Source organism: Orcinus orca, chromosome 5 (genome assembly GCF_937001465.1).
Source record: "Orcinus orca chromosome 5, mOrcOrc1.1, whole genome shotgun sequence".
Lineage (NCBI taxonomy): Eukaryota > Metazoa > Chordata > Mammalia > Artiodactyla > Delphinidae > Orcinus > Orcinus orca.
This window is the reverse complement of record NC_064563.1, coordinates 100,963,852-100,978,485: the sequence shown is the minus strand read 5'-3', so window position 1 is coordinate 100,978,485 and position 14,634 is coordinate 100,963,852. Positions and strand designations below refer to the sequence as shown.

General features: G+C 35.8%; 1 protein-coding gene across 24 annotated transcripts in view; it reads right to left on the bottom strand.

Moving 5' to 3' along the window:
- ABI3BP (ABI family member 3 binding protein) overlaps positions 1-14,634 on the bottom strand; it is a 263,204-nt gene that overhangs the window by 119,883 nt on the left and 128,687 nt on the right. For 21 of the 24 annotated variants that reach the window (XM_049710006.1, XM_049709993.1, XM_049709996.1 and 18 more), the window contains exons 10-12: positions 9,204-9,281; positions 7,286-7,360; positions 4,985-5,059 (exon numbers count right to left, since the gene is read on the bottom strand). In XM_049710006.1, the coding sequence (XP_049565963.1) occupies positions 4,985-5,059; positions 7,286-7,360; positions 9,204-9,281 (228 nt within the window). Of the gene's footprint in view, positions 1-4,984; positions 5,060-5,550; positions 5,623-6,464; positions 6,540-7,285; positions 7,361-9,203; positions 9,282-14,634 lie in introns of all 24 variants that reach the window. The other 3 variants (XM_049710002.1, XM_049710010.1, XM_033433301.2) reach the window with 2 other exon arrangements.

Genomic DNA, 14,634 nt, shown 5'->3' with positions numbered 1-14,634 from the left:
CTCAGTACCATTTAAATAAGTACGTAAAGCTCTCTTCATATCATGGAAAAATAAAATACCTTTCCGGTTGGCCTTGAAATTTGTGAATATATTGCCTGCAAGAAAATGCTCATGAAGCAAAACCAAAGGCTGCAGCTGTAAATCTCTAAGAGGCCACTGTAAATCCGTAAACCATCTGTATACTTAAATTCTATTTTCCTGATCTCAAAGCATCAACACCACCATTTATTCCTATTTTTTCTCCTCTCTAGGGCTTAATTCAGTCTGGTGGGCCAGATCTATGCTAATCAACACCTCATAGGAAGACAATAAGGTCCAAATGCAGAGTTCAACCTCTTTTCAACCACTGTGAGCAAACCACTTGTGGCCGAAACTTTCCAACCAGTATACCACTCCTCAGGCATGCTGATCACTTCAGCTTTCAAGGCTTTAAATAATTTATAGAGCTTAAGTGCATATAGCAATTTACTAAAGTTCTACAAAGTACTGAAAGAATGAAACACGGAAAATAATTAGTAATGAACTCCTAAAGGGAGCTCCCAAAGTGGATTCTAATGAAAAGACTGAGGCAGGCCATCCTCAGTTCTGTCAAGGGAAGTCTCTAAAGATAACTGTTTATTGCTCAAGGGGAAATAATTATGCCAGAAGGAACTGTCATCTTAGTAATAAGTTACTGTACAATTAGAGGGAAAAGTCAGTTTGTCTGGGCATGCTAGGGGAAGAACAGGCTGGAGAGTTTTCTAAGGATGCAAATAAGCACACTGGATCATCTAGGGTTATATGAAGAAACCATTTTTTTTTTTTTATTTGATTAAGGTTCAAATCCCTCCTGGTACTAAATAGTGGTCTTTTAAGGGGATGACCAAGTAAATTAAGGACGCTTAACACTGATAGCATTAGCAAGCCAGAAACAGAACATTGATTTCTATCCTCCTTCTCCAACCATGTTCTACTGGCTACCTTCCAGTAGAACATAAGACCAATTCTATTGCATCACCAGAAAGATGGACTTTTCTGAATGACTGTTATAAGCATTTAAGTATTTCTAAAATATGGCCAACTTTCTTTTGATTTAGAATTTATAAATAAGTTTACATTCTGGCACATAGTTAAAGAGCATATTTTTATAATTTCCTTTCTGTCCTTTAAGAAAAGGTGGATTTGCTAAGGAAAGCAAAATCAGTCAATCCCACTTGAACATACTTTAGAGAAAGTTTAAACGAAGTACAATTCCAAATAATGAGATCACAAAATGCAGCCCTAATGAAGGATTGGGGCCAATAGACTAAAAGTAGGGAAGAGTATGTTTGATGACTGCACTTCTCAGATTTCCTAGGACACTCCAAATTCCAAATACCCTGTCCCACTCTTGCCATCAACTACTGAAATGATTTCAATATTCGACATGCAAGTTAGAATTTCCACATAACTTTTTATTGACAAAAGTAATACAGAAATCTTTTTAAGAGCATGCATTCTGATTATTTGATATAGAGTATGAAGTAAATGTGGAAAACAAATCCAGTAAACGTTGAAGGAAAATGAGTTTTACAAAAGGTACTGATAAACCACCTTTAATGGTTGATAAAGAAACAAGCAGCCCCTGGCATCCAGGTGCTGGTCAGGCACTCACAGCTAGGCTGTTGTGTTCACCTACAGAACATCGACAATTGAAAAGAACATCAACATCAGACAAGTTCACTTGGTGACAAAGATGGACCAAGACAAAAACAAGACCATTCTGTAACTGTGTGGGACACAAACACATGAACACAAAAATTACTGTCCTCATATTCTGGCTAATATCTTTACCAGTCACAGCTTTAGTCTCACTCTTCTTTTCTTGCCTTCTAGTTAAGAATTCTTAAGACATTCTGTCACAAATTATTCCTATTTTCAGACAGCATCCAATTCAGAGCAAAGCTTCACTTCCTTAAACACTCCCCAGGATCACCTAACACAAGACTAAATCCCATAACATCCTCTTACTAACAGATCCACAGTTCCTCATGGTCTGCATTCTCCATTGTTACAAAAAGTAAATAAACCTAACTCTGTTCAAATACAGGTGTGTTCCTGGTGGTCTTTGGCTGAAGGTAATTGACATAGTAAATACAGATGCATTGCATGCCAAGAGAGAAAACAAAATATGTTCATTTCGCTATAATAATGTCATTAATACCAGCTGAAATATATCATTTCTTCAAAAGATGTAACAACTAAAAATGAGACCACTGATTTTATGGACTGGCATTCAAGTACTATCTCTGCCTCTCTCTCTCCTTAATTCTCAAATAATTGCATTAGGAAGCCATGTGAGTAACTGGAAAATACAATAATCATATATGTTGAAACTAAATAGGAAATAGAAACTTAGTGCCTGTGTAAGTTCACACAAAGTCAATTGAGAACCAAAGGGTGAAATGAATAAAAGGGTTGTGTGAATATACCAACTCTTTAAATCACAAGTAACACATTTGATGAATTTTAATTTGAAATTTAACACGTTAGGAAGATGCCACAGAATATTTATACAAGAGGTAGATGGGAGTGTTAAAAATATTAGCAGAAACAAGAAATACTTAATCGCCCACTTTAAGAAACCAATTTTACATTGATTTCAGGCCTCCTGTCCTATAACTGATCACATTCGATGCTTCTTATCTGTACCATGTGAAGTATTACAGACTACAGTGTTAAGGCAGCGCTTCTTAAACTTTAATACTCACACAAATCACCTGGAGATCTTGTTAAAAAGCAGATCCTGATTCAACAGATTTGAAGTAGAGCCCAAGATTCTGCTTTTCTAACAAGCTCCCTGGTGATGCCAATGCTCTCTCTCCAAACATCATACCAAGTAGCCCAGTCATAACAATTCAGTGTTGTAAGGGCTGGCTAGGAAGTTTCTGTGGCTTATGCGTATGCCTGCAATCATACCTACCGAACTGTTACAGCCCATGACAGGCCCACACACTTCATCTAGAGACAGCTGGCAGTCGACAGTTTTTGGAAGTTCTCTGGCAGCCTAAGGTGGCCCTAGCAGGAGGGAAGCAGCTGAAAAATGAAACTGCTTCCTGCGGCATTAGCAACTATTCATACTCCACCAGGCAAAACCAGAATATTCCTTTTCTGTAATTAAGGCAAGAGGAACCTTTCTTTTACTGGGAATTCCAATCTCATCTATCTTTGTCTCTTTGTAACTCTACAACATTCACCTGCAAACATATTTTCCCTACCCCCCCCAAAGCTTGCTTCAATTCAGGCTTATATATAATTCATATCCTAGGCATTGAAATTTCATAAGTGGTTTCCTGGAGGTTTTGGTCAGTTTGCTCTTAACTAATCATAAACACCAAAAATCTAGAGGCTGCTCAAGAGAAACCAGGAAGACCTTATATGCCCTGTGTTTACAGCCCAGAAGTTGAGAGATAAAAGGGACCTAAGTGTTCTACTAACTCAGTGGGCCCCAACAGTCTTTGGTTTGGAAGATGTGATACTTGTAAAGGACGTGGGGGTCAGGCCAGCTGGGCCACCGTGCAGCAGATAAACCATCACACACGCCCACAGACTAGCATTGTTCCACAGTGTGCAGTGCAGCTGTGCCTCTGTGTTAACAGAACTAGAGGCTCAGTATGAAAGTCCACCCAGAGCCTGGATTTTAGACTCAGGTGACCTGAATTCTGAAGGTGTTCTTGCACCCACATTGAGTAATGGCACTAGAATTTCAGGGTCAGTGACATGGGGAATCAAGGCTTAGAAAGACCTAATTTAAGGCTTCTCTGTATTGGCTGACAACTATAACCAACTTATAAGTGTTTTCCCACGTGAGTAAACTAGGGAGGACCGTAACAGACATGCTTACTTCATTTGATGCCATCCTTGTATCTTTTGCTAAGATCTGAATCAATTACACTCACCAGAGAAAGGATCATTTGACTAAGATCTATGTGTCTGTAGGCTCATTCTCATCCTTTCTCAAACCAATCCTGTGCTGGACTCCTTTCTGGAGGATACCACCAAATGGGGGTGTGTTTAACATCATTACATGAACTTCTAACTACATTATATACTAATTATATATACTCAAAAAAATCACCACTAGAAGGTTCACAAAATTAAAATACAAATAAGTAAAACAAAAATCATAGAAGTAATCACACAAAATGGTTTTTGAGGTTTTCTTATAATTCTCACATGCTGAATATTTTCTTTAGTTGACCACTAGACATCAAAGAAAAGACGTAAACGCAAAAACTCTTTAATTGAGAAAAATCTATTTTTTAAAAAGGAAGCTATTTCACTCAATCAATTTTAGTGTTGGAACACAAGAATTCTCGGGAGAAAAAACCAATTGCTATAGTTTACAAAAGAGCAAACCAGGATCCAGGAAAGTAGAGAAAAATAGCTAAAATATGTGGTTGGTAGTAAAGCCAGAACTGGAACCAAGGTCCAGTATTAGTGCCAAGACCTGTGGTCTTTCCTCTATATCACAATATTTTTACATATTTTAGGACATATTTTATGTTTACTTATTTTATTATTTCAGTAATAATATCTTGCACAAAGTAAACTCTCAAATGTTCATTAGATATTTTACTGAAAAAGAGGCAAATATCTAACTGCAAGGGAAATATTAAATTCATACTCTTAAATCAGATCACGATGGGATTCTTATTTTTGTTACTGCTCTCATGTCACTAAAGAGATCTCTAGAAATTCAATGAGCCAATTCACAGTTCACCTTCTAGCCAGACTTCTAACCGTATATCCAGACATTAAAACACAGATCTTTAAAACAAATGTAAAAGCATTTTGCTTTTGTATTGAAAAAAATAAAATTCATCTAAGCATCAAGAATGGATTATAACTTTACCATTTACTACAAAGTATATGGATAATCAACTAAACAACCTATAAAAATAAAAACGAGAAGTTATTCCATACTGTTGTTCCAATCTATTTTTTAAAAAAAGAATGCAATTACCAGTTTGAGGCAGCAGAATTTTGGAATCTTCAGATATTTTACGTGTAGGCACAATCCATGGCTTTTGACTTGAAGCTACAGCAAAAAAGAAATGGAATTCACTGAGAATTTTTTTGAGAGGATAAAGAGACAGAAATAGGTTGCTGGTGTGGTTAAGTGGCTACCAGTAGCCTGAAATAAAAAACACATACTGATCCAATTAAACATTATCACATATGAAGAAGAAACCAATATACACCCATTCAGAGAGCATTTGAGTAGAGACTAGAAGGAGACTAGAGTTTGGTGTCATACTCTCACCTTTTTGAGGACGGAAAACTAACTAAATGGGCTATATATGGAATTAATAGATTGATAATTGTTACTGAATTTGTAGAAAATCCAATCAGAGAAATAGTTGTTTTTGGATTTTTTTTTTTTTAAACCAATCAACCACTTGTTTGTGTGAGTTGACTGAATTCAGCAGTTCATTGAGGTTTGCATAGATAAGATCCAGTAAACGTGTCCTACAGAATTAAGCAATCACCACCCACGTCCTAACACCAGATTTAAGGTGCTGTTATTACCCAAGGTGCCCCCAGCTTTCTCAAAAGGGAAGGGTGTTTTTGCCTGAGGAAATTCTGGAAGCCTTTTCGGAGCTGCAATGAAACACACAAGAAATGTTATGGCTTGAAGTGTGAGTAAGAGAAAAGGTTTTTAAAATCTCAGGCTTCAAAAACAAACACACAAATGCAAATTACTCAGGTAAGGTAAGGGACTGTTACTAGTATATATTTCTTACTCCCGTGTTTCAATGATGGATAATATAAGACAGCTTCTTTTTCTATTTTGTATAATAAAGCCACTGCATTTGAGGAGTTTGGGTTCTTTCTTTCACCCTTATTAAACTAGTGTCCTAATTTCTTCAGCTCTGCGTATGTGTTCCCAGATATATTAAGTTTAAACTCAAGTCAAGCACCAAACACATATGAACTAGAAAATGTCTGTCCAATAGTTTTTAAAAATAGAATTTCAGTAACTATGTGAGTTTATATTTAAGCTCCCCCAACAACTTTTTTGATATTGCAGGTAAATTCTAAGGATTCTAAGAAGCAGTCTGCAGAAATATCATAAATATATCTTCTCTTTCAAGAGAAACAGTTGAGTAAAAAGATATTTAGGAAAAATATAGAAAATAATTTATTCAGTGACACAATAATGTTGAATTAAAAGAATCAAATATAATATCAAAATATGACTACCCCCAAGAAAAATTACCAAAGGATTTGTCATAGAGAAAGACTCTTTAGGATCCTAGATTATAAAATAAAGAATTTATAACATTTAAGGGCTTGGTATTGGAGAGTCTACTGTTCTATAAGCCATGTGTCCCTTCTTTTCTGTGAGGAGATAAATTTGAATGAATTAGCCTAAGGACTTCTTTCAAGCATGCATAATATTTCCAAGGTAATAATAAGCTGCAGTGTTTAATAATTTTTACCTAGAGTGCTCAGTGGCAATTCAAACCTAGGTATTAAAATAGTTTGCGGTGTTTTGGGGGTCCTTCCCCTAAGAACTGCAATAAAGAAGAATTCAGTTAGAAACTCCCTGAGTCGGGATTTGACGTTGTGGCTTAACCATGTCATGTGAGGCATGCTCATAACAGAGGGTGCACTGGGCAGCTGATGCCTTTCATGGAAATAGCTGGCTTTCTCTGGAAAAAGTTTTACATAGTTATAATTTGAAGGTATACGTTCAAATGGCCATGGTGTGGCATGGAAGATCAACATCACAAGTACAGAACAAAATACGTACATGCTGCTCTTTTTTTTTTTTTTTTTTTTTTTGGAGAAGAGAATAAAGCAGGTTAGATTCTCTTGGGCCAAGAAGCAGCTAACTTGCATGACATGAAATTCTTAGTAAAAGGCATGTCACTTCGGGGGATTCTCCTTAAGTTTAGTACACACAAGACTTGGAAAAGCCAACTGAAATGGAAAGCACAGACATAGTCAAGACTCTCACTCCTCCAAGCTTTGTAGGTTAAAAGGTTGGCATTGTTTTTCTATACCTCCCAAGAGACTGGTAAAAAGGGTGTACAGTTAGCATATAGCAACCAGAGCTGCCTAGAATATTAGTCATCAGGATCAAGGTATGTCGTTAACACTTTAATGGAATTGGTCTGAGAAACAGAAGATGAACTACTGCCAGTAAGGTAGGAAAGAAAGTGGGGAGGATGGGAAGCCAAGGCATTGGGGTTACTTTTGTATGACGGTTGGGAGGGTCTTTTTTTTTTTTTTTAAGAAAAAAAGTTCTTAGAATTACCCGGTATTGTTTCTGAAATGTCTAATGCACTAGACACAGTGGGTTTAGTGGTTCTTGGAACTGATTCAGGAGTCACTGGAAGGTAAAAAAGATGACTTTACAAATTAAGATAAATGATGAAACAACTCAAGACAATAAGGCACTTTTGTTGCCTTTTAGAATTAGAACTGACACTTACACGGACTAATTCTTTTCAAGTTAATTATGTTAAGGGCTCCCTGGCTTGTGTCTGAACTGACACCTCCTCCCAACCCTTCCTTTCTGGGTTTGTCCACTTTCCATGTGTTCCAAAAAGCACGTGGAATTGACCCCCATGGAAGCATTTATCAGTTTAATCATAATTTTGGGTCTGCCCTTTTTTCTTAGCACAAAGTCTGCGGTATAGTAAGCAAGCACATGATAAATATTTATTAAACAAGTTAATAAATGGGCAGATAACATAATGACCCAGGTCAAAAAGATTTATTTAGAACTATTACATTTTAAAGACTTCTCTCTTCCAAACTGTAGTCAACATGCAAAGCTTGGAACTGGGCTGAAATTATGAGGATTCAAATGCTCAGTCACAGGGTTGTTTCAAGTGCTAGATCAAAGGTAAAGATGACCTTCAGGTAAATAGTTTTTGAGGAATAAGAACCAGGATCACTGAGATTTGGAATGAATTGTGAGCTACACAATTCCAGAATTTTGTAGGGTAAGGATATGAAATAAACACAGTGACACTGAATAATGAATTATGGTGTTTGCCTAAGTGTTTCTGAAGTGGAAAATCCTGAGGAAGGTTTGGCAGAGAGCTAAGAACTCTGTTGACTCTCCCATCAGATACTATGCCAAGAGAAGAAGTGTAGTTGGGAATGCTTTTCTTGGTATTGGCTAATTATATTGAAATCAGAAAACTACCTAGGAATTTCATTCAAATAGCTTATTCCAGCATCAGAGTCTACCCTTGCTCCAACTCCCATGAAGGTGGGGGATGGAAGGTCCATTTCTCACCTTTAGGTAGGACCAAGTACTTCTTACTCTGTCAGAAATATTTCTACTTGAATAGGTTTCTAGAAATCAAGCCATTTTATTTCTCCACCAATCTTTATTTTCTCTGGACTAGTTAGGAGTCCAAGAGTTTAGTACAAGGTAAATATCACTGATATTTCAATTTATGGCAATTTTATGGGTTAAGAAATTCACTTTAGATTGGAGTTACTTTGCTAAATGTAGATTTGGAGGAATTCTTGCCAGATATTTGTTTCACAGAGCTCTGGATGAAGTGGTATTGCTCTGGCAAAAACTCTGTAGTTCAGAGAATAACGTGTCCCCAGTGGGCTGGACTTGGGCAGTTCATTCACATAAGACATGCTGAATGTTTGTTAGTAATGGTTGATAAACTGGGGAAAATGCATACTGCGTTTATTCTTTAAAGGAGTTTTACTGAACTATTAGGTATTTTCTACATGAGCATTGTTAATCTTCAAGAGACATTGTTACTAAATGATTCCAAGGTATTTTCATAGATATTAAACTATGGATTTATGAGGGATAATGGCATTTTGCTAAACCAATCACTTGTGAAAGTGAAGAAATGAAAAAATGCTCTCGTGTTTTCTTATAAAAGGAAAGCACCCAAACCATGGTGTTACATCTTAGTATAAAAATATTTCAGAATGTTGCGGTAACAACTTTCACTTAAAGTGAAAAATACATCTTCCATATTACATATCAGTTATAGAATTCAATGGTTCATTTGCATCTGCTGTTTTTCCAAACATTAAAGACCCAGAATCTCCTACTGTTGTGTGCTTATGATCAAAATGAATTTCCTACTGGCTCTTCACTGAAAAAAAAATACAGGCTTGTCAATCAGTTACTACTTGAAAATACATTATTTATTTTCTCAAAGTTAATAACGTAGGGATCTCATTACCTGTTACGGGCTGTGCTGGGATTTTTTCTATCTCTGGTGTTTTAGATTCAGCAGGCAGTGCCAAGGTTTCATTCTTAGCTAAAAAATTCAGAAAATAAACAATTTATCTCACTTCCTCATAATAGAGTATCCAAATATAATTCCCTCAAAAACAATCAAGCAACAGACTATTTCAAGAAATCTATTCTGCTCTTATCCCTTCCCACCAGGCAGTCAATAAATTTATTGTGCATTTCTACCAGGGACTAGTATTAGTAGTGACAGTCTTCAGAATTCTTTCTCATTAACCCTAGGTAATTCTTTAAGATCTAAGTTGGCACTGGAATGAGGAAAAAAATCACAACCCAGTACTTGGATAGCTCTCAAGTCATTCTGACTCATAAACAGAGTTTCTTGAAGGCACAGGTTGTAAGGCATAGCAAATGCTCCCTGGAATTTTATATTCAATTACTCCTAATTTTTTTTTAAAAAAATCAATGAATAGAAATTATCTGTTATTATGCATGGTAAAAAATATAATAGGCTATGGCTCTAAAGTTTTAGAAAAACATGAATAACACACATAGGAGACTAAGTTATTTGAAGATATTTGTGGTTAGGAAAAAATACCAACAGTTATTTATTTGAACCTCATGTTAACATAGATATTTTCTTTGGGTCTGTGTGGGAATTCAGTGTAAAAAAATGAAGTCTCTTTTTTTATTCTATTTCTTTTCTCTTCTGACAAGTATTCAGGAAACTTTCTTCTAAAATTTAGGCATTCCTTTTCAAAGAAAGTACATTTCTGTACCAGAATTGCCCAATGATTAAGATATTCTCCATATTCTCCAAAATGCACTTAGGATTAACTTGATTCAGTTATTTAGCACACTGAATCAATGACCTACTTATAATATTTTGAAACAGTCTAGTGGCATGAAAGAATTCATTCATCTTTGAGATACCCTGATCATGTCTCCTTGAACTGATTATAATCAGATGGGATTTTTTAAGAGTCCTAAGGCTGTAAGGAACTTCTTGGGTTTCTCAGCTTTGTCACTACTGACATTTTGGGCTGGACAATTTTTTTTATGGGGTTTTCCTGTGAAACGTAGGATATTTAGCAGCATCTCTGGCCTTTACTCACTGGATTCCACCCTTCCACAGCTGTGACAACCAAAAATGTCTCCAGACACTGCCAAATATCCTGGGGAGGGGACAAAATTGACCTCTGTTGAGAACTACTGATCTAATCTGTTCTCTCAAAGTTCTTTGAGGATGTAAATTTTGTAACTTCTTCCTATAGTTCACATCACTGTTGTAAAGACCATTTTCTTCTTTTCAGTTAACATGGGCACAAAATATTCATTTACTTCTGATGGACTTAAAGACAATTATAGTCATCCCTTTCACAAAGATCATGGAAGCAAATCAATTTTCAATCTGTATTATGGAAGTATATGATAGATTCCTTGAGCTTATGATTTTCAGGAGTGATTTGAGATGCTAGAAATAGGCGTCACAAGTGCTAGTGTACTTGCCATAGCTATCAGTCAAGTGTGTGTTCTGAATTGCTGTGCTCATGAAGCTGTACAGCATGTTTGTACAACAGAAATGTTTAATACCATTGTTCAAACTAATTTAGCAGGACATAAAGAGAAGGGACTCTTTCTGGAATAACTAAAAAAATAAACAGATCCAGTATAATTTTATGATAAATTCTATTTTTTAGATTTCTAAATCTCATCAACATTTTTTTTCCTTCTTCTTTTGTAGTCACAGCTTTGGTTTAGAACCACTGTGAGTGTTAGCACAGGAAAAAATGTTCAGATTACAAATTTTGATGAGCTCTAGTCCTGTTATTTTCAGCATGTACCACAGGAAGTTTTTTTTTTAATGTAATTTTTTTCAACGATCTCTTCTTTTTCAGTGTCCTCTTCTCCTTCAGGATTATTTTTACTAATCCTTTCCCTCCTGTGTAATATCCTACACTCTTGGTGTTTCCCTGGCTGACTAGGACTGTGTGTTTATTTATTTTAAAAAATTATTTATTTATTTTAACCTCCAGATTCTAGACTTTCAGGCAATGCTCTGAATTGCTTTGCTTTAGCTCCTTATGCATGCTCTTACAGGATAATACCATTAACCTAAAATTAGGCTGCTAATGAAGAAAAACAGTAAACTACCTTCCCAAGAGGTATTTGTATTCTCTACCCATCACTAATTCCTTATAGAGGCATACCGTATTTCTAAACATGGCTCTTTGGGTGTGAGAGAAATTGATTGAAGGGAAAGAACTTGAATGGGGACTCTCTGTGACTCCTATCAAGCCATGAGCATTCACCTACACTATCTTTGTACAACTGGTCTTGGCAACAGCAGAGTAAAATGCCATTAGAACACGGCCTAAACCCCAGGAAATTCCTTTTCCTCTCTGATTCTTCTTACTGTTTTTCAACACAGTTGTTTCCTTTCATTATTGGCAGGCTAAGTCTTGGCTTTGGGAAACCCTTTTCATGTCCCCAGGAGGTGTGTGTATTACTAGCTTTCTTGTTTATTTCTCTCATTATTCATACCATGTGTTCTTAGAACAAAAGCTATTAATTTCTTGATGTCCCACATTGGGTCCTGCTGGAATGAGAATATTATTTTTAGGATTTAACCTCTTGCACAGGACTTTTCTGAATTGCAGTGATAAATAACTTCAGGAAAGTTTATTTCTCCTTCATTGGTATAAAGAACTGTTTATGCTCACACTCTTCATAAAAACCAGTAAATCTAAAATGTAGTTTGTAACATAGTCTAAAATGGTACATTCAGTGGGTTTACTGGACATCTTCAAACATACTGCCTATCAGTCTCTTCAATGTGTAAGAAATTCACCATGTATTCAATTTAAGATAGGTGCTTCCCTAGAAATAAGTTTTAAAATACATATACTATCTGCATTTTAATTTGTCTTCGTTAAAATCACACTTAATCCTGAAGTTTCAGTGATTCGTATCAGAATAACAAAAGCAAAAAGCAAAGCAAACCCAAAAATCAACTGTTTAATTCTCTAAATTAAAGAAAATGAAAAGCTTGAACTGATATTAAGATAGCAGGTGGAACTTTGGAAAAACAAAACAAAACAAAAAATTTAGGAAATAGTCCTTAAAACCAAGAACTAAGGAACAAAACACATTTCAGTTCAACAGTGACATTTCTTGAAAGATGACATACAGATGGCCAGAAAGCACATGAAATGATGCTTGACATCATTAATTATTAGAGAAATGCAAATTAAAACTACAATGAGGTATCAGTCACACCTGTCAGAATGGCCATCGTCAAAAAATCTACAAACAATAAGTGCTGGAGAGGGTGTGGAGAAAAGGGAACCCTACTACACTGATGGTGGGAATGTAAATTGGTACAGCCAATATTGAGAACAATATAGAGGTCCCTTAAAGAACTAAAAGTAGAACTACCATATGACCCAGCAATCCCACTCCTAGGCGTATACACGGAGAAAAACAGAATTCGAAAAGATACAGGCACCCCAATGTTCACTGCAGCACTATTTACAATAGCCAGACATGGAAGCAACCTAAATGTCCATCAACAGAGGAATGCATAAAGAAAATGTGGTATATATATACAATGGAATATTACTCAGCCATAAAAAAGAACAAAATAATGCCATGTGCAGCAATGTGGATGGACCTAGAGACTGTCATACTGAGTGACATAAGTCAGACACAGAAAGACAAATATCATATGATATTGCTTATATGTGGATCTAAAAAAGGGTACAAATGAACTTATTTACAAAACACTAGTAGAGTCACAGATGTAGAAAAGAAACTTATGGTTACCAGGGGATAAGGGAGGTGGAGGGATAAATTGGGAGACTGGGATTGACAAATACACACTACTATATATAAAATAGATAACTAATAAGAACATACTGTATAGCACAGGGAACTCTACTCAATACTCTGTAATGGCCTATATGGAAAAAGAATCTAAAAATGAGTGGACATATATATATATGTATAACTAATTCGCTATGCTGTATACCTGAAACTAACACAACACTGTAAATCAACTACACTCCAAAAAAAAAAAAAAAGTGAGAGCAGTGGTGTGGGAAAAACTGCTCATTTTCGGTCTCCTTCACAAATCCTTGATGAACAGATTAGGGACCAAATCAGTAAGAGACTGGCCAGCTCCTTCCTTTTCTTCTCCTTCTGAACAACTCTTTCCCAAGAGGCCAAAACTAGAAACAAGAAAATCACCAATAGGAAAGCTCACTGGTAAAGACAAACATACAGTAAAAGCAGGAATTCATAAGCAAACATGATATCAAAACCAGCAACCGTGAGGAGAGTACAAAATGCAGGAAATCAGAATTGCATTTGAAATTAAGAGACCAGCAACTTAAAACAACCTTGTATATATATAGACTGTTTTATCAAAACCTCATGGGAAATGCAAACCAAAAAACTACAATAGATAAACACACAAAGAAGAAAAACCTACCCAAATACAACACTAATATGGTCATCAAACCACAAGAGAAGAAAAAAGGAAGGGAAGAAAAAAGACCTACATAAACCCAAAACAATTAAGAAAATGGCAATAGGAATACACATATTGATAATAACCATAAATGTAATTGGATTAAATGCTTCAACCAAAAGACACAGACTGGCTGAATGGATACGAAAACAAGACCCATATATATGCTGTCTACAAGAGACCCACTTCAGACCCAGGGACACATACAGACTGAAAGTGAGGGGATGGAGAAAGGTATTCCACACAAATGGAAATCAACAGAAAGCTGGAGTAGCAATACTCATATCAGACAAAATAGACTTTAAAATAAAGGCTGTTACAAGAGACAAGGAAGGACACTACATAACAATCAAGGGAACAATCCAAGAAGATATAACAATTGTAAATATATATGCACCCAACATAGGAGCACCTCAGTATACAAGGCAAATGCTAACAGCCATGAAAGGGGAAATTGACAGTAACACAATAATAGTGGGGAATTTAACACCCCAATTACACCAATGGACAGATCATCCAGACAGTAAATTAATAAGGAAACACAAGGCTTAAATGATACATTGTAAAAGATAGACTTAATTGATATTTATAGGACATTCCATCTGAAAGCAGCAGAATACATTTTCTTCTCAAGTGCACACAGAACATTCTCCAGGATAGATCAAATCTTGGGTCACAAATCAAACCTCAGTAAATTCAAGAAAATTGAAATCATATCAAGCATCTTTTCTGACCATAGCGCTAGGAGATTAAAAATCAATTACAGGAAAAAAAAAACTGTAAAAAACACAAACACATGGAGGCTAAACAATGTTACTAAATAACCAGTGGATCACTGAAGAAATAAAGAGGAAATCAAAAAATACCTAGCGACAAATGTAAATGAAAG